The sequence below is a fragment of the Cetorhinus maximus genome, chromosome 25 (assembly GCF_964194155.1).
Source record: "Cetorhinus maximus chromosome 25, sCetMax3.hap1.1, whole genome shotgun sequence".
Taxonomy (NCBI): domain Eukaryota; kingdom Metazoa; phylum Chordata; class Chondrichthyes; order Lamniformes; family Cetorhinidae; genus Cetorhinus; species Cetorhinus maximus.
In genome coordinates this window covers 34529878-34550377 of record NC_135903.1, presented here as the reverse complement: position 1 = coordinate 34550377, position 20500 = coordinate 34529878, and the positions used below count along the sequence as shown (strand labels likewise).

The following is a 20500-nucleotide window of genomic DNA, read 5'->3' as shown; positions in this document are numbered from 1 at the left end:
CAGACACCAGGAGGGTCAGGAACGGGAAATGCTCCTGATGTTGTGTTCTTGACGTCAGCGGGAAAATTCACCTCAATGTTTCAGGTCAATGACCTGTCGTCAGAACCACTGATGAATGGATTAATTAATCAATTCATAGATATAGAGAAAATATTAATATAAATTAATGACAAAATGTTATTGATATAAGGCCAGCTTTCAACCGGAGTAATTTAATACTAGGCTTTGTATTGTGCCAAAATACTGGTGTTGTAAAGACAAGACTACACGCTCTGTAGACATATGCATTTTAATCTGTTTTGGATGTGCTAATGACAGATTCAGTGGGGATAATTTTAACCCCAGAGCAGGTAGGTTTGAGTAGGGTCGGAAGTTAAATTGGAATAAATTTAAAATCTGAATCCACCCACTTGCAGTTCAATAGAGGCTGGATAAGGGGCAGGCGACCGATCTGCTCTCAGGATATGGGCCTCTCATTTAAATATTTTAATAAGATTATAAGCCAAAGAATTTACTTCTGTTCCAACTTTAACAATGGCCAACTGCATTTCTCAGGCCTGAGGGAACAAATCAGCTAATGGGAGGCTTCGAATATTTGGCCATTTCCAGGATTTTCGCCATGACGGACAGCTTTTCAATTGTGGCAAAAACCTGGGTCTAAGTCCCAGCCCTGAACCCGTCATTTCCCATCTTCACCAGGGTGGGACTGAAGTTGGGCTGGGATTCACGCATACGCAATTTGCAGAGGCAGCTGGCATTTAAATCACCAGCTGCCAATACTGAAGTGGGATTTTGGAAGGCCAGTACTGTGAAACCCAAAGTGTGAAAATTAGAACAGGGTAAGAAGAGGTCTGAACTTGGTGAATTTGTTTGGATACCCCTTTGGAGAAGATCTCAGGACATCTTTGGGAAAGGTAAGGCACTCTTTGGTATTGTTAAAAATGAACATGATTAGGCACTGCTTACACACAAACTTATTGGAACTGTCAAGCTGTTAAAGAACTGTCTATGAACTGTTAAAGTTGTCAAGGAACTGTCCAAGGATACTAGATGGCATGGAGCGGGTAAGAGCAAAGGGTAGTGGTTGGGGGCATGGGTTGGCATTAGTTGGCACTAAGTTGGCATGGGGGTATGAGGGGCCATGACGGGTTGGTAGTGTTGGCATCAGGGAGGGTGTGGAGTGGTGAGGGGGTTGGATGAGAGGTGAAGGCTGGAGGGCTGTTTTTGTTTTATTCTTTTTGTTATTTGTTTAAACACAGTGCTCCCGGCACAGAGGCAGGCCTTCTGCCCAGTCCACCTTTGCACCCAGCAGCGTCCACACTTGTTCCAGGCATAGCAGACCCGGCTTCCAATCCAGCCTGCATCAGAAATCCGACCTGCGGGTGGCCATTTTTAAAGATTGGGTTCGCAGAACCGGGAATTCTCCCATCTCTGTACACCTGACCCGGGAACAAAAATCTGGGCCTATGTGCTCAGTTCTGTGCCTTATCCCAGGTAAGAGTGATAGCACTGACCAAAGCTAACCCCTAAGATAATGAAAAATGTAAGAAGCATCGAAGTAGACAGAACAATTGAAACACGATTGGATGATTGGTGGTGTGGTATTAAGCCCGAAAGATCCAAACTTGACTTCTCATCTGTACTGATCATAATGTCAACCTTAGCTTAGAGCTTGTATTCTCCTCAGGATCAAAGGTCGTCGGTTCAATGTGAAGTCCAGAGATAATCTAGATATTTCAGTGCAGCGTTTAGGGTGTGCAGCTCAGTTGGAGGTGCCATTTTCCCAATGAGACATAAATGAAGCCAGTGTCTTGCAAAACTAATCAAAACTAGGCTGGCAGCAATGGCAATGCAATTTGCGACCATGTTTCTGCTCTAGAAAGGGGGAAAAACATAGAAACTAGGAGCAGGAGTAGGCCATTCGGCCCTTTGCGCCTGCTCCGCCATTCATTATGATCATGGCTGATCATCTAACTCAATAGCCTGCTCCCGCTTTCTCCCCATATCCTTTGATCCCTTTCGCCCCAACAGCTATATCTAACTCCTTCTTGAAAACATACAGGCCAGGATTTTCCCATCAGCGATTTGGAGGTGTGGCCCACTCACCGAGGGGAAAATGACACAGGATGACATCGGGAGGAACCCCCGATGTCATCCCGGTCCCTTTAAATTTTAGGAAGGCGGGCGGACAGCGAAATCAGCTGTCCGCCCGCCAACCTGTCAATGGCCAATTGAGGCCATTGACAGGCTAAGTAAGATAATTAAAGACCTGCCCGTCCAAGCTTAAGGCTGGCGGGCAGGCCAGGAGCCCCAGCGGGCTGCAGATTATTCATGAAACTTCATCTACTGGTGGGATGATGTTTCATGTCCATTTTTTAAAAATTTAATAAAACTTTATGTGTTTATTATTAACATGTCCCATCTCGTGTGACATTGTCACATGACGGGGACATGTTAATAATTCTAATATTTCTCTATTTTTTGACTTTTCTTACCTCTCACTAATCTCCCTGAGACAGGACTTTGCCTCAGGGAGCAGTGTGCACTTTGACAGATGGGGAATCCCTCCCCCCCTCCCCTGCACAGGAAGTGCATAGCGCTTCCTGTCGGGCAGGCCGCTGGGCGGGCCTTAATTGGCCCGCCCACTCAAAATGGCGGCAGGCCCCATTTCAGTGGCGGGGGTTGGCTGTACGCCCGCCGTGGAGCCGGAGGGGCCCGCCCACTATCCAAGGGCAAAATTCTGCCCAAAATGTTTTGGTCTCAACTACTTTCTGTGGTAACGAATTCCACAGGCTCACCACTCTCTGGATGAAGAAAATTCTCCTCATCTCAGTCCTCAATGGTCTACCTCATATCCTCAGACTGTGACCCTTGGTTCTGGACTCCACTACCATCAGGAACATTCTTCCTGCATCTACAATCTAGTCCTGTTAGAATTTTATAGGTTTCTATGAGATCCCTCCCTCATTCTTCTGATCTCCAGCCAATACAATCCTAATCTCCTCATATGTCAGTCCCGCCATCCCAGGAATCAGTCTGGTAAACCTTCGCTGCACTCCCTCTATAGCAAGAACATCCTTCCTCAGATAAGGAGACCAAAACTGCACACAATATTCCAAGTATGGTCTCACCAAGGCCCTGTATAATTGCAGTAAGACATCCCTGCTCCTGTACTCAAATCCTCTTGCGATAAAGGCCAACATCATCCAAAGGTTCCTGATCCTACTGGAAAATAATCATGTGGGCTTTATTTTGCTTCATTCTCAGAAGGTGTCGCTGTCAAGTTCATCTCTAGTTGCTCTTGAGACGGTGGTGGTGAAACCCTCTCCTTTAACTGCTGCAGTCTATGTGGTGAATATACCTTCACTGCACGGTTAAGTTTTGTATTGCACTGAGTAAGATTAAGACATGCTCAACTGCAGGCAGCCATTATTGAACAACTTTATTTACACCTCCCCAACAGGGAATGCAACAGCGAGGGCAACATAAGGAAATGCTCAGATATTATACTAAACTCCCTCCCCACTTAAAAAAAAGCTTATACATTAAAATATAAAATAGTATGTGTATGTAAATTCCCAGAATTCAGTGTGACTAAACCAACATCAAGAATACCTAAAAATTTAACAGGTTTGGTTGCATACTTGCTTTTACTGTCATCACAACCAAAACATGTATAACAATATTGCCAGAGTAATATTTATGTAAAACAAAAAAATTCATGGCACCATTATGCGTATAATAAAATATATCATTTTACAAGAAATAATGAAAAGACCAACGTTTTTCTTCCTCCTACATACTTTCAATTAACCTACATGGTTTCTTTCTCTCTCTGTCTGTGTATCTCCTTCCATTTCCATTAGCTTGACTCTGATCTCTCAACATCTCTGACTGTGTCAAACCTAAGCTTTGACTTTGACGACCAACTCCACTTAATGGTTGGGAATGTGACATTGATTGATTTGTCTTAATCAAAGACCCTGACTCACTTTGCTCCGCCAGTGGATTTTGTGATACCGGGAAGCTTTCAGTCTCTTTGTGACATTCACTTTCCTTCTGAATTTCACTTGGAACTGTACGAGGAATTTGGACTATAGAAGGTTTCTCATGCTCTCCTTTTGTCAGGTTTCCTCTTTCAAGCAAGTGATCTAGACGACACTGATGGAGTCTCTCTCCAATCTTCACTAGATATGTGAATGTCCCTAGTCTCTTCACAGCAACTCCAAACACATACTTCTCCTTTTCACCTCAGTGGTGTTTCACCATGACCTCTGACCAGTAGTTTCATGTCAGAACTATCATGACTCATCTTCACTTTGTCTTGCTTTTCTCTTACGTTGTTAGTGGCATCAGGCTTAAGCAAAATAAACCTTGTCCTAGGAGCATGTTTAAACTCCAACTTGCAAGGTGAGCAAGTTGTTGTCTATGTCTATGTGGAGCTTTCTGTAAGAGAACAGAAAATTGTCTCATCGGTGTTAAGGCAGACATGGAAGTTACTGCTTAGCTTGTCAGCTAACAAATACTTCTGCAAAGACCCCTTCACAATCTTTACACTTCTTTCTGCAGCACATTCAAGGCTGGGCAATATGGTGCCATAAGATTGTGTTTAACTCCATTCTTACCCAGAAATATTTCCACTCTTCTAATGAAAACTGCGGACCATTATCTGATATCAATAACTCCGGCAACCCATAAATTGCAAACCAACTTCTCAAAACTTCAATAGTTTTCGCACTTGTGGTATTGACCATAGATTCAACGAATATCCACTTGTTATAGCTAGCTAACAAAACAAAGCACCCTCTCCCTTCCACCTCAAAAAAATCGACTTGTACTCCTTCCCAGTTTTCTTGAGTTTGACCACGGAACGAAAGGAGCCTTGGTCTCTTACGTTGTTAGTGGCATCAGGCTTAAGCAAAATAAACATTGTCCTAGGAGCATGTTTAAACTCCAACTTGCAAGGTGAGCAAGTTGTTGTAGACTGTGGAGCTTTCTGTAAGAGAACAGAAAATTGTCTCATCGGTGTTAAGGCAGACATGGAAGTTACTGCTTAGCTTGTCAGCTAACAAATACTTCTGCAAAGACCCCTTCACAATCTTTACACTTCTTTCTGCAGCACCATTCAAAGCTGGGCAATATGGTGCCATAAGATTGTGTTTAACTCCATTCTTACCCAGAAATATTTCCACTCTTCTAATGAAAACTGCGGACCATTATCTGATATCAATAACTCTGGCAACCCATAAATTGCAAACCAACTTCTCAAAGCCTCAATAGTTTTCGCACTTGTGGTATTGACCATAGATTCAACAAATATCCACTTGCTATAGCTAATTAACAAAACAAAGCACTCTCTCCCTTCCACCTCAAAGAAATCGACTTGTACTCATTCCCAGTTTTCTTATGTTTGACCACAGAATGAATTGTTTCTCATTCTGAGAACACGTCACAACTTTTCACCAACTCCTCTATGTATCTACTTTTGGATACCAAAAACAGTTTCTTACTACTGCTTTCATACAGACTATCCCTGTGTGCTCTTGATGACGTTCCTCTAACAATTTCTCTCTAAACATTGGTGGTCTAGACTCTTAAATCCCATAGGAGACAGCCTTGATCCACACTCAGTTCACTTCTACATGTGAAATACTCCTGCAACTTCTCACCATCACGCTCTTTAGGAAGGCCATTCATGACATAATTGAGCACTTTACTGAGCACCACTTCCTTGCATGTTTCTTTTCTAATTTCTCTGGCAGACACTGGCATGTCTTTTGTGCATGTAAAGTAATTTACAGGTAACTCAGTAGCTAAAAAGGAATCAGTTTTCATGGGAAATCTCAAACGAACATCCACATTTGCATAATCTGCTGACTTATGATATTTAATAGCGTACTGTTGGCTAATTTTATCATTTGGTCCTCTTTGTTCAAAGACCACTTTGTGCTCTCCTAACACTTTCTCAATGACAGATGTACTCCACTGTAAATGATCCCTACTGTAAATAAAACAGCCAGAGAGACCTTGTTCCCTTCTATGCTACCAATGACAAATATTAGGATGTACCATCAGATTCCACCTCAGTACTAAATTGACCTAACACCAAAATACTCAGATATACTACAGTTAGGAAGGGAGTTCTGCCATTTTGACCAAATGACCATGAAGTAATGACATTTGGATGAGTGCCTGCTGGCATTCACCATCTAGACTGAGGGAGCAGGCAGCTAATGGTAGACATGGAAACACAAAACAGTAATCGTGCTTTATGTGAAAAGGGGAGTAAATTCGGCACGCATCCTCTGAATGATTGCATTGCAATTGTTTACAGTATCCAAGAATCCAAGCCCAAGGTTTTTGCCATTGTAGCATTGAACTAGCTCCCACTGTTACTTTGCAATCTTTAAACTCTTACTCCTCTATAAAGCTGATAGTTTCCTCTCCATCCAGAAAATAAAATTCCCTCAGTCTTTCTTTATCTTCATAGTTAAATGCTATCTGGCATTTTTTTTGTCACAGTAATGTGCATTTGCTTTTGAAAATACTTCTCTTAACTCTCACAACACCAAGATGATCAGTTGGAGTTCAATCTGCCAATCAGAGATAAGGGGGCTGATTTGAACAGTTGGTATTAGTACCGGGATGGCTGGATAATACGGCATTCAGGCACTTCCTGCTGTGTTCACGCCAGCCACCGTTTTAACTACTGGGTTTTCAACCATCCAGGGGCAGGCAGGGATGTTATTACCATTAAATAGTTGGGGTCTGATAACATCATTCAGACCTCAAAGTAATTTTAACTGCTGATGAGGAACCAGGCCACATGTGGTCCTAAGGTTAATTTTGTATGGTTTCCCTGCAGGTCTGGAGCTCTGAGTCCCACAAAGGAATTTCGGGCCATTCCCCCACAATTGAGATCACCTCCGGATCACCCCAATACTCGATTGCCCAGCTGTGGCTTCCTGCTGCCCAAACTTTCACTCCCAACCATTGGTCAAGTATCGACTTTCACCAGATCTTGGGCAGGGCTCTCACTTACATGAGGCCTGGGAGTTAAACTCTCCTGGACCTTACAGGATGGGTGGTGACCATCAACCTCAGCGCTGATGTCTTCAATTAAAATCGAGGCATTTGCCCCAACAGCCCTAGCAGCAAATGGCAGCCAGCCAGGTATGCTGCCTAAATGTCCGAACAGTCCGCTGAATATTTGTAACATTTCCCTTCATGCCACTTCTGGTTTATGAATAAAAACAGATAAAAAAAAATAAAGAGCTTACATTTTGATAGCGCCTTTCCCTTCCACAGGACATTCCAATTTTTTTTTGAAACACAGTCAACGTTTTGTACACAAACAAGGGCCTAGAAATTATTATAAGCGACGTCAGTGGATAAGTACTAAATGGGTTAATTAGACATTCCTCCATCTGCTTTTTTAACATAAGCATAAAACCCTTTTAATTTTAAATTGGTTTATACACCTCGTTAGAAAGGAAAGTAATTAAATATGTGAAGCATTGTCTATAGGCATAGCCAATACTAATTTCTGGGCTGGTTTCCACATAAATATCAAAACAAGCCTATAAGGATAGCATCACATGCAAGATCAGTTTGTTCCTATCTAGTAATTTTGGGATGCAATAATTTAAAACTAAAACTGGGTTATCATTAGTATAAAAAGAACTCAGGAATGTGACAGCGCTCAACATGATAATTAAAACCATTAATAAATTCCATCACCTGTAAGTTAGTTTTCAAAAAGTTTGGTTCTGGTCTAACTTTTTTTCTCTCCTCAGATCCATGTCCCACCATTTTGTGCATGAATGTTCCAATGTGTAAAAACAGAAAAAGAAAGGCTTGCATTTATGTAGCACCTTTCACAACCTCAGGATATACCAAAGCACTTAACGGTCAATGAAGTGCAGTCACATGTAGGAAATGTGGCAGCCAATTTATGCACAGCCATCTTCCTGAAATGCCAGTGTGATCATGACCAGATAATCTGTTTTTGTGATGTTGACGGAAGGATAAATATTGGCCAGAACAGCAAGGGGTAACGCCCCTGCTCTTTGAAATAATCAGGGCCTCAATTTAATGTCTCATCCAGAAGACTGCACCTCCAACAGTGGGACACCTCTCACTGGAGTCATGCACTGGAGTATCAATCTAGATTTTTGTGATCAAGTCTCTGGAGAGGGACTAGAAGCCATAACCTTCTGATTCAGAGGAGAGATTGCTATCAACTGAGCCACAGCTGACTACCAGTGAAGGACTGTAACAGGTTCTGGGTCAGAATGCTCTACAGAGTTCATTCAAACTGAAACAGTGCCAAAGTCGTCATGGAAATAGGGCAGTGAGGAAACATTTCAACCAGTAATTCAGGAGAAAGGGCAAATCTTAAGATCTGGGGAAAGGGCCAAGAATATGTATAGTAACGGGGCCCAGTAAGGCATTAAAAAGGGAGGTTTAACGAGGGAGCGGCTCAGTATCAAGCCAATAGGACACAAAATAGGAAGAAAAATAGGGAGGAGATGATTTTTTTTTTTAAAAAGGGGGCTGGGGAAGGGTACTGAGAACTACTAACTGTCCAGGGTGAGTGTGTTCCTTCTTGTTTGTAAAATACCGCATGTTTTCAAATAACAAAATGAGTTCCTTTACTTTCCCTCCTCTCCTGTCCCCAGCAACTTTTGCTCTGTTACATGATTAGAATGTCAGAATAGAGGCTCAGATAAAGAAGGAACTTTAACCCATTTGGTCTTGTGCTTCCAGAATACCAACCTTGCCACCTTTCCTCTATAAGATCTAGCTGTACAAGATCATGTACCATGTTTATGGCTCTATGGGTGGCAGTGGCACCCCCAGCACTTTGCTCAAGTGGTCTTCCTTTTAGATGTGAACCAGACAGTAAGTGGTTGGCAGGGTAGCCACCCCCCTCCCCCCTCCCATATTCTCACCCAGCATCAATAGGAACCTACAATTATCAAATCCCTGAAGAAAATCATGCACAGTGAATCTAGAACTGGGTCTCATGGACTCAGGATAAGAGGTCAGCTATTTAGGACTGAGATGAGGCAAAATATCTTCAACCAGAATGTTGTAAATCTTTGGAATTCTCTATAAAAAGAGTTCCAGATGCTCAGCCGATTATTATATTCAAGGCTGAGATCGATATATGCTTGTACAGTGAGGGAATCAAGGAATATGGGGACAAGGAGAGTGGAGTTCATATAGAAGTTCAGTCATGATTTTACTGACTGGCGGAGTAGACTTGAGAGGCCATATAGCCTAGTCCTGCTCCTATATTTTATGATCCTATGTGATATCATTCTGACTCCTAAGAAAACTGTAGGGCAAGAGATGGTCTTTGAGCCCATCAAAGCTCATTTTTCTCTTGAATCCTAACGACATAGTCTATAACTTCAATTTCAACATCGCTAAACCCTGCCTTTCCTACTTTACCTGGTATATATTCAACACATTTATCACCCTTTATATGAAGATTTTTTTCCTGTAAGAAATTCAATTTTAGGCCTCTTTTTTCTATTTTATATTCACAACTTCTGATCCTACAAAGCATAATTTCTTTTAAAGTAAAGTTCAGTGCTTTCCTTAAAACATCTCATGTTTTATCTTCATGAAATCTCCCTGTAATCTTCCTCTCCCTAGACTTCAATGACCCTTTTCACCCATTTCCCTTATACGTCGTATCTCACACTCATTATCCTTCTCTGCACTATTTCTTTTATATTATACCCAGGACACACAAGCCTCCAAATGTGCATGATTATGTGTAGTAGGAGGATCAGGCTTATAAGTTTTGGTCGGAGACATTCCGTTTTTAGATCTCATATGATAATGCAAGACTACCCACTGATATGACTGAGTGGCCATAAATAGCTGTGTCTAGACAGATGGGACAACAAATATTGGAGCACTTCCTCTTAAAGCACTGGTGTTGCTTGATCAGGAAAATCAATCTGAACATCTAGAATTGTATTTTAGAGATGAGAACAATACTTTATAGTACACGTTAATAAAAAGGGCAATTAAAAGGTGACCTTGATTAGATATATATCTTAGCTTGATGTCTGTTGTGGGGAAGGTGTTAGTGTCGATCATTAAAGAGGATATAGCTGGTCACTTAGAAAAGTTCAAGGTAATCAGGAAGAGTCAGCATGGTTTAATGAAAGGGAAATCATGTTTAGCCAATTTATTAGAGTTCTTTGAAGGAGTAACATGTGTGGTGGACAGAGGGAGACTTGTAGACGTACTGCACTTGGATTTCCAGAAAGTATTTGATAAGGTGCCATATCAAAGGTTATTGCAGAAAATAAAATATCATAGTGTAGGGGGTAACATATTAGCCTGGATAGAAGATTGGCTGGCTGGCAGAAAACAGAGAGTATACATAAATGGATCTTTATCTGATTGGCAGGGTGTGACAAGTGGAGTCCCACAGATGAGGGGAGCGAAGGCATGGTAGCTAAATTTGCAGACAACACAAAGATAGGTAAGAATGTATGTTGTGAATAAGACATAAGGAGTTTGCAGACTTTTTAGAGATAAGTTGAGTGGGCAAAACTCTGGCAGATGGAGTGTAATGTGGGAAAATGTGAAGTTGTTCACTTTGGCAGGAAGAATAAAAAAAGCAGAGTATTACTTAAACGGTGAACGACTACAGAATTCCAAGGTGCAGAGAGACCTAGGTGTTCTTGTGCATGAATCACAAGAAGTTAGTGTGCAGGTACAGCATGTAATCAAGAAGGCTAATGGAATTCTTTTCTTTATTACAAGAGGAATTGGACATAAAAGAAAGGATGTTATGCTTCAGTTATACAGGGCATGGGTGAGACCACATCTTGAATACTGTGTGCCATTTTGGTCTCCTTATTGAAGGAAGGATGTAAATGCATAGGAGGCAGTTCAGAGGAGGTTTACTAGATTGATAACTGGAATGAGTGAAGGGGCAGGTGTTGCATCTTCTGCGTCGCATCTGTTCTGATGATGCTACTTTTAAAAACAGTTCCTCTGACATGTCCTCCTTCTTCCTTAACCGAGATTTTCCACCCACGGTAGTTGACAGGGCCCTCAACCGTGTCCGGCCCATCTCCTGCGCATCCGCCCTCACGCCTTCTCCTCCCTCCCAGAAACATGATAAGGTCCCCCTTGTCCTCACTTATCACCCCACCAGTCTCCGCATTAAAAGGATCATCCTCCGCCATTTCCGTCAACTCCAGCATGATGCCACCACCAAACACATCTTCCCTTCACCCACCATGGCGGCATTCCGTAGGGATCATTCCCTCCGTGATACCCTGGTCCACTCCTCCATCACCCCCTCCTGCTCAACCCCCTCCCACAGCACCTCCCCATGCAAACGCAGAAGATGCAACACCTGCCCCTTCACTTCCTCTCTCCTCACCGTCCAAGGGCCCAAACACTCCTTTCAAGTGAAGCAGCATTTCACTTGCACTTCCCTCAACTTAGTCTACTGCATTCGTTGCTCCCAATGCGGTTTCCTCTACATTGGAGAGACCAAACGCAGACTGGGTGACCGCTTTGCAGAACACCTTCGGTCTGTCCGCAAGCATGACCCAGACCTCCCTGTCGCTTGCCATTTCAACACTCCACCCTGCTCTCTTGCCCACATGTCTGTCCTTGGCTTGCTGCATTGTTCCAGTGAAGCTCAACGCAAACTGGAGGAACAGCACCTCATCTTCCGACTAGGCACTTCACAGCCTTCTAGACTGAATATTGAGTTCAACAATTTTAGATCTTGAACTCTCTCCTCCATCCCCACCCCCTTCCCATTTCTTCCCCCTCCTTTTTGTTTTTTCCAATAATTTATGTAGATTTTTCTTTTCCCACCTATTTCCATTACTTTTAAATGTATTTCCACCCATTGTTTATTTCTACCTTTCAGTATTCCCCCACCCCCACTAGAGCTATCTGTACCTTATCTGTCCTGTCTTCTACTCTTAATTAGCACATTCCTTTAGATAATATCACCACCTCCAACACTTCTTTGTTCTTTTGTCTGTGACAGCTTTTGGTTATCTCCACCTATCACTGGCTGCTTGTCCCAACAAACCCCACCCCCACCCCCTTAGACCAGCTTATATTTCACCCCTTTCCTATTTTTACTTAGTTCTGTTGAAGGGTCATGAGGACTCGAAACGTCAACTGTGCTCTTCTCCGCCGATGCTGCCAGACCTGCTGAGTTTTTCCAGGTATTTCTGTTTCTGTTTTTGTTTTAAATGTTAAAGATCTGTCCAAGATTTTGAGAGCTGGTTCAGTTCATTGAATGAGCATCAAATATTCCTTGGGGACAAGTGTTCACATCAGGGCTATTAATTCACCAAATAGTAAACATATGCACTCGCAACAAATGTGGTGAATTTTACTCTTTCCAAGCTTGGGGACATGAGGATCCACTGCAGTGGCAGACAGCTGCCTGAACTGAGACCACCTAACTCATCCACCGCCAGATACTGAGCCTGCAATCTTCCTTTTCGGTGAGATTCTGCTGTACATTAAGCAGACATTTCTTATGGAGCCATCAGGAAAGCTGCCTGTGGCAGTATTCTCCCTCTCCAATTTAATACAGGGCATTAGACTTGGTATACCCACAATAATGTACTTCGTATGGGAGTTTAAATACTGTTTTACAAAGCTCCCAAAGCACTGCTATGGACATTCAAGCCATTTGTCAGCCTTGACCACATGTGTACACCATAACATTTTGCAACTTCTGCTTTCCTGGCTAATTAACCGAGCTATTTCTGGGCTATCAGTTACATGGTAGCAAGTCTACACTATCATGTAAAATCTAAATTGAATATGTCGACTGCTGGGACCTGCAAAACCTGTTTTTCTGCTGCAAGTAGCAGCATTGGGTTGTGCTTATCACAGGAGTATCAACGGACCGGTATTAATTAACCTGTAAACACAAAAATATATGCACTGTCTCTGCATTAATGGCCTGCAGATTTGGCCACTGTTCATTCAACTCAGTAATAATTCAAAAGAACATCCGTTAGATTATGTCTACGGAGTACAACGCTGATGTGTCTGGAGTGCAAAGTGAGATTGGTTTGTCGATTAACAAAGGGCAACTTGTGCTCAGGTAGTACCTTCAATACGATAAAATGTCTCCAAGTGCTTCACAGAGACATGAGAAAATGAACACCAAGACATAGAAGATCAGACTAAAAAACGGGTGACCAAATGCTTGACCAAAGAGGTGGATGTTAAGGAAGATCTTAAACAACATCAACAACTTAGCGCCTTTAACATAATGAAGCATGCAAAGGCACTTCATGAGAAAATAATAAAACACAGTATGACTCCAAGCCACAAAGGGAGATACTGGGTTAGATGCCCTAGAGCTTGGTTAAAGAGGTGTGTTTTGTGAAGTGTCTTAAAGGAGGAAAGTGAGGTAGGGAGGCAGTGAGTTATAGTAGGGGGTGGGGGGGTAGAATCTAGAGCTTGAGCTCAAGGCAACTGAAGGCACATCCACCCGTGGTGGAGAATTAGAAGAGCACAGATATCTCAGAGGGTTGTGGGGCTGGAGTAGATTACAGAGATAGAGAGGAGTGTGGTCTTGGAGGGATTTTAAGATCAAGTTGTTGCTTGCCTGCGAGCCAATGTAGCTCAGTGAACACAGGGGTGATAGGGGAATGGAACTTGCTGCAAGTTAAGTCAAGGGCAGCAGAGTTTTGGATGATCTCAAGTTTACAGAGGGCAGAATGTGGGAGACTGGCCTGGACTGTGTTTGAATAGTCGAGTCAAGATAAATGGAGGCATGGATGAAGGTTCCAGCAGCAGCTGAGCTGAGATAAGGGTGAAGTCAAGCGATGTTATGCAGAAGGTCTTAGTGATGGTGCAAATGTGAGATCAGGAGATCATCTTAGGATCAAATGTGACACCAAGTTTTACAAAGACTGGCTTAATACGAGCAAACGAATTAGGAGCAGGAGTACGCCACTCAGCCCTTCGAGCCTACTCCACCATTCAACAAGATCATGGCTGATCTCATACTATGGCCAGGGAGAGGGATGGAGTCGGTAACTAGGGAATGGAGTTTGGAGCCGGGACTGAAAACAGTGGCTTCCGTCTTTCCATTATTTAATTGGAGGAAATTTCTGCTCACCATGTCAGAGAAGCAGTTTAATAATTTTTAAAACAGTGAAGGAATTGAGGGAAGTGGTGGTGAGGTAGAGCTGGGTGTTGTCAGCGTACATGTGAAAAGTAATACCATGCCTTTCGATTATGTTGGCTATGGGCAACATGTAGGAGTGGACTAAGAATAGGTCCTTGGGGGACACCAGCGGTAATGATGCAGGAGGAGGAAGACAAGCCACAAGTAATTCCCTGGCTACAATTTGATAGATAAGAATGGAGCCAGGTGAGACAACAGTGGAGAGGCGTTGGAGGAGGATGGTGTGGTCAACTATGTCAAAGGCTGCAGACATTTCGCGAAGGATGAGAAGGGAAAGTTTACCTTTGTCACAGTCATAATGGATGTCATTTATGATTTTGATAAGTGCCATTTTGGTACTTTGGCAGTGGTGGAAACCTGTTTAGAGGGATTCAAAATAGAGTTCCAGGAAAGATGGGAACAGATTTGGAAGGCGACAACACATTCAAGGACTATGGTGGGAGAAAAGGACGTTCAAGTTGGGATGATAGTTTGCATTGAGGAATGAGGAAAAGAAGAAAAAGAGGTGCAGAAGCAGAGAGGTTTAAGGAGGGCATGTCACACAGACATGCTGTAAGCATGGCTGCCAAGGGGGTATGTAACTAAGCCATATACATTTGATATTATAAGTCCACAATCACAGAGGAGCCTCACTTACTGGTCACACATATGCATAGAAATAAATGGAAATATAAAAAGGCCCAACCAGACTGTGCTCCATGCAAAAAAAAAATGTTTTAATCACATTCACCCACCTTGTTCCCATAAACCTCCAACTCCTCCTTCATCCACCTATCCAAAAGACTGTTGAAAGTTGTCATAGATTCTGCCTCAACCACTAATCTGGGATATGAATTCCACTACCTCACCACCCTTTGTGAAGAAGTTTCTCCTGCCTCCTGTTCTAAATCTCAGATTTAATTTTGTATCTAGGCCTCATTTCTTTGCTTCACAATAACTGGAAATCATCCGCTTGTATTAGCTTTGTTCCATCCTTTCATAATTTAAACACTTCTATCATATTACCCTGTAATCAAAACCTTTTGTATGTTTTTTAAAAAACTGCACATTTTCAAATCCTCCTTCATGTTTCTATTTCCTCAAACAGTGAACCTGTGCTGCACCCACTCAAAAACCTCAGTTACCATCCAATCAGGTGGGAGTCCAATCCTACACACAGTACTCAAACTAATTTTATCTAGCTTCTGCATTATGTCTTGGATTTTATAGTCTATATCTCTTATGGTAAAACCTAAGAAAACATGTAAACTGTTTTGTTACGGCATTTTCAATCATATATGTTGCCTTTAATGTTCTGTGAATGTGTGTCCCCAAATCACTCTGTTCTTCCCCACTCTACTTCCTTTCAGAGAATGTGTTCCTGCTTTTTTCTCACTAAAATACATCACCTTATGTGAATCCCATTTGCTACTCTTCCTTTAATTCCACACACATTACTTGTTTCCAGTCATTCCCAAGTGGCACCTTAACTGTCAAAGGCTTTCCTAAAGACCATTTAACACTGCATTGCCAGGTTTGAAGGGTGCAGGAGGAGTTACAAGGCTGGAGGAGGTTGCAGAAATCGGGCACGGCAAGACTATGAAGGGATTTGAAGTTGATAAGGAGTTGAATTGTGGAATAAGGACTGATATAAATCCAGGTGATTTATATTAAAATAAATTATACTCATACAACAATGTCTTCTGCAACCCCCATACCCACCCCTTCCTTATCACGTTCTTCAGAAACACAGACTGTTCCATTTAATTTTCTGATAATCAGTGGCAACTGCTCTGCCAGCAAATGTAGCAGCCAGTTTGCCCAGAACCCACATACAACAGGGAGCTAAGCAACACAATCTATTATTTGTGGAATTAGTTAAAGGAAGAATGTTGGTCAGAACTCTTTGCTCTTGTTTAAATGGTGCAATGGGATCTTTAACTGCACAATGGCCAGAATTTCCTGTCATAACAAGAGCCATTAATTGTCTAAAAGGCAGGTTCAATATGATTAGAGTAAAAGTAAGAAGGGTGAGCTTGCATTTCTATGGCACCGCATCATGTCCTTAGAATGTTCCAAAGCACTTCATAGAGTCATATAGTCATAAATTTACGGCGCTGAAGGAGGTCATTTGGCCCATCAAGTCTATGCCGACTCCCTGTGGAGCTATCCAGTCAGTCCCATTCCCCTGCTTGTTCTCTGGGGCCCTGCAAATTTATTTCCTTCAACTGCCCATCCAATTTCCTTTTGAAATCATTGATTGTTTCCACTTCCACCACCCTCGGGGTCAGCGAGTTCCAGGTCATTACCACTTGCTGCGTAAAAAAAGTTCTTTCTGACATTTCTACCTGCATCTCTTGCCCAAAATCTTAAATCTGTACCCACAAGGCCTTGTACAATCAGCTAATGCAAAGAGTTTTTTCTTGTCTGCTTTATCTAAGCCTGTCATAATCTTGTATTAAACCTCTATCAAATCTCCCCTCTCCTCTCTCAAGTTTGATATCATCGGCAAATTTTGAGATTTATATTTAGCACTGTCTGCAATCCTCCAGTCTGAAAAATAACCGTCTACCATGACTCACTGTTTTCTGTCCTTAAGCCAATTTTTTACCCAATTGTATACTGACCCTCCTATTCCATGAGCCTCAATTTTGTTAACCAGCCTTTATGTGGTACTTTGTCAAAAGCTTTCTTAAAATCCATTTAGGCAACATTCACCGCATTCCCTTCATCAACACTCTCTGTTACTTTATTTAAAAACTCAATTAGATTAGTCAAACATGATCTGCCTATCTCCACTGCCATAGATCCTTTGTTAGGTTCCTCTTCCTTGAAAGTCGCCAATACAAAGAACTCATTAAGTATCCTGGTCTTGCCCTGCACCTCTAAGCATATGTCACCCTCTTTGTCCTTATTAGGGCCCATTTCACCTTCTCCTCCCTACTTATTATTTCCATGCTGGTAGAAGACTTTTGGGTTCCCTTTTATTTTTTTTCATTCATTCATGGGATATGAGCATCGCTGGCAAAGCCAGCATTTGTTGCCCATCCCCAATTGCCCTTGAACTGAGTGGCTTACTAGGCTATTTCAGAGGGCACTTAAGAGTCAACCACATTGCTATGGGTCTGGAGTCACATGTAGGCCGGACCAGGATGGCAGATTTCCTTCCCTAAAGGACATTAGTGAGCCAGATGGGTTTTTACAACAAAAATCAATGATAGTTTCACCATTATTGAGACTAGCTTTACGGGCAGGATCTTCCGGTCGGCAAGCGGGGGGGGGGGCCGCTTGCTGACGCGTAAAATGACGCGGGTAAAGTGACGCCGACATCACCCCGCGTCATTTCCACTTTCAGGTCAGCAGGGGCGCAGCCAAGTCAGCTGCGCACCCGCCAACCTGTCAACGGCCTATTGAGGCCATTGAAAAATTAATTAAAGTCATTAATGGACCTCGCCGTCCAACCTTAAGGTTGGCGGGCTTCGGAAAAAGCATGAAACCTCATCCACGGTGGGATGAGGTTTCATGAGGGTATTTAAATTTTTAATAAAGGTTTCAATAAAAGTTATGGACATGTCCCAACTCATGACAGTGTCACATGAGGGGGCATGTCAAGGGAAATTTTTCTATCATTTATATTACAAATGTTAATTCCGAGCCGATCTCCCTGAGGCAGCACTTAGCCTCGGAGATCTGTGCACTCTTTCGCACGCATAGGGAGAGAGCATACTCATGGCTGAGGGAATTCCCCCCCCCCTCCCCCTCCCCCTCCCCCCCCCCCCCCCGGCCCGCATAGGGAGCGCATAGCACTTCCGGGCAAAAGTCACTCTGGGAGGACCTCAATTGGCCCGTTCACGTAAAATGGCGGTGCACCCCCGATTGGGGGCACCGATTGGAGGCACGCCCGCCCGCTCCCGCTCCGGCACTACCCCCCCACCCCTTCCCCCCCAAAAGGAGGGAAAATTTTTCCCTATATTCCAGATTCTATTCATTGAATTCAAATTCTACCAGCTGCCAACTGAACCCATGTCCCTTGAGCATTAGCCTGAGCCTCTGGATTTCTAGCCTAATGACATTACCACTACACCAGCATCTTCCCCTATGTTGACTGCCATTCTATTTATTTCACTTTACTCTCTCTTTGCCAGTTGTATTTTCTTCTTCGCCTCTCCTCTCAACCTATTGTGTTTGACCTGGTTCTCAATTAAGAATTCACCTGACATGCATCATACACCCTTCTTTTTATGTTTCACCATAATCTCTATCCTCCTCATCATCCGAGGAGCCCTGGTTTTGGATCCTTAATCTTTTACTCTTGTTGGAATGTATCTAGCTAATACCTGAAGCATCTCGTCCTTAAATATCACCCGTTGTTCCTGGTTACATTTAGCTAGCTAGATCCTTCTCATCACGTTGAAATTAGCCCTCTTCCAATTTAGAAGTTCTATATTAGATTGTGCTTTGCTCTTCTCCATTACTAATCTAAAAGTTGTGTTATGATGATCACTGTTATCCAAATGTTCTGCCATAGACACTTGGTCCATCTCATTTCCCAGCAGCAGATCCAGCAAGGCCTCCTTCCTATATAGGCCGAGAACATACTGATCAGGGAAGTTCTCCTGAACACAGTTCAGAAATTCCTCTCTCTCCTTAGCCTTAAGCCTAATATTATCCCAATCAATATTTGAGTAATTAAAGTGCCTCCAGTATCACCAGTCTATAGTTCTTGTGATTTCCCAACAGATTTGTTCCTTTATCTCTTTCTCTCACTATTTTGAGAATTATAGAATACACCAGGCAGCTTCTGAACTCTAATCAAATGGATTCTGTCCTATTCCCCTCAAAGAAATCCTCCCTTTCCAACATTACAATGTCTTCCCTTATCATTACTGACCCACCTACACTTCTGTTTACCTATCAACCTCTCCCAACTATACAGCCACCCACCAACCCACTCAACAAAAACGCACAAAGCCGCACATCGACAGACACATCCATTTAACTATGTAGTCACACAAAAAAAACAACTTACCCCCATTTTATCTCCCTTTTTTCCTTCTCTATTTTTTCTAAGCACTTTATATCTTTGTATATTAAGCACCCAGTCCTCACCATTTTTTAAGCCATTTTGCTCCTACACCATTGTCCCACACTGCTATTTGTGCCTGTAGCTCACAAACCTTACTTACCACACTTGGTGCATTTATTTACCTGCATTGTAATCCTGTCTTTGCATCCCTCATAGTCCTTCTTAGTCTGCTCCTATCTAATATGGTAATAGTTCTTCTCTAATACTGTCCAACAATCTCACTTTATTTACCTTATTTCTCTTTTCTACTTCTGTATGCTGGTGCCTATCCCCTTGCCTCTTTAAATTTAGTTTAAACCCCGTCCAACCACACTAGTGAACCTCTCCATGAGTACATTGGTTCCAGTCCTTTTGAGGTGCAACCTGTTCCCTTTGAATAGGTGCCTTCTGTCTCAGAACTGGTCCCAATACCCCAAGAATCTGAAACCCTCCTTCCTGCACCATACTTCAAGCCATGCATTGATCTCCCCATCTTACTCTACAGAGATTACTACCCTTGAGGTCCTACTTTTTTAACTTCCTCCTCAGCTCCTGAAAATGTGGCCTTAGGACCCGACACGCGTACACCACAACTGTTGGCTCACTCCTTTCCTGTATAGAATATTCAGTACCCCCTCCACAATATCTTTTACCCTGGCACCAGGGACGCAACACACGATGGATGTGTAAGTTGTTTTTGAAGTGTAGGCTTTGTCGTTTGGTGACAACCAGTTGGTGCACAGGAAGATCCCACACACAGCAACTAAAATGAATACACAGCGATTTTTGAAGGACTATGGGGAATGCAAACAGGACTACAATGCATGTATGTAAAGGCACAAAGTACGATAAATAAGGTTTGTGAGCTACAGGCACAAAAAGCAGTGCGGGACTATGGTATTTTTTGATTTTTGGTGATGCAGAGAGCAAAACAGACAATGAAAAGATTAAAACTTTTCAAAAAAATCAAACAAGCTCAACAATTAGTTTCTGTTCCGACTGAGAGGGAAGTAACTGTGCAGACAGCCTTGTCGTTGTGTAGTCTTCTGGAACAACAGGCTCAAACAGCTGAGGAAGTGCGCCACATTGACATTTCCCTGTAAAGCCACAACACAGGGTAGAAGGTACTTTATAAACTCAAAACAGAACTTAAAAGAAAATGCTGAATGTCCTCATCTGTCATATCTAATGCTATATTAAGAAGATGAGTGGAGCATGGGACTGTTACAGACTCA

The 20500-nt window shown here is 42.6% G+C and overlaps 1 protein-coding gene across 5 annotated transcripts in view; it reads right to left on the bottom strand.

The window, feature by feature from the left end:
- Positions 1-20500, bottom strand: part of LOC144668049 (rho GTPase-activating protein 27-like) — a 208671-nt gene that overhangs the window by 98054 nt on the left and 90117 nt on the right. Inside the window, exon 2 of one of the 5 annotated variants that reach the window (XM_078529801.1) lies at positions 14504-14578. The exons of the other annotated variants lie outside the window; for them this stretch is intronic. Within the exon in view, the coding sequence (XP_078385927.1) occupies positions 14504-14530 (27 nt within the window). The 5' untranslated portion in view covers positions 14531-14578. The remainder of the gene's footprint in view (positions 1-14503; positions 14579-20500) is intronic. 5 annotated transcript variants of the gene reach the window in all.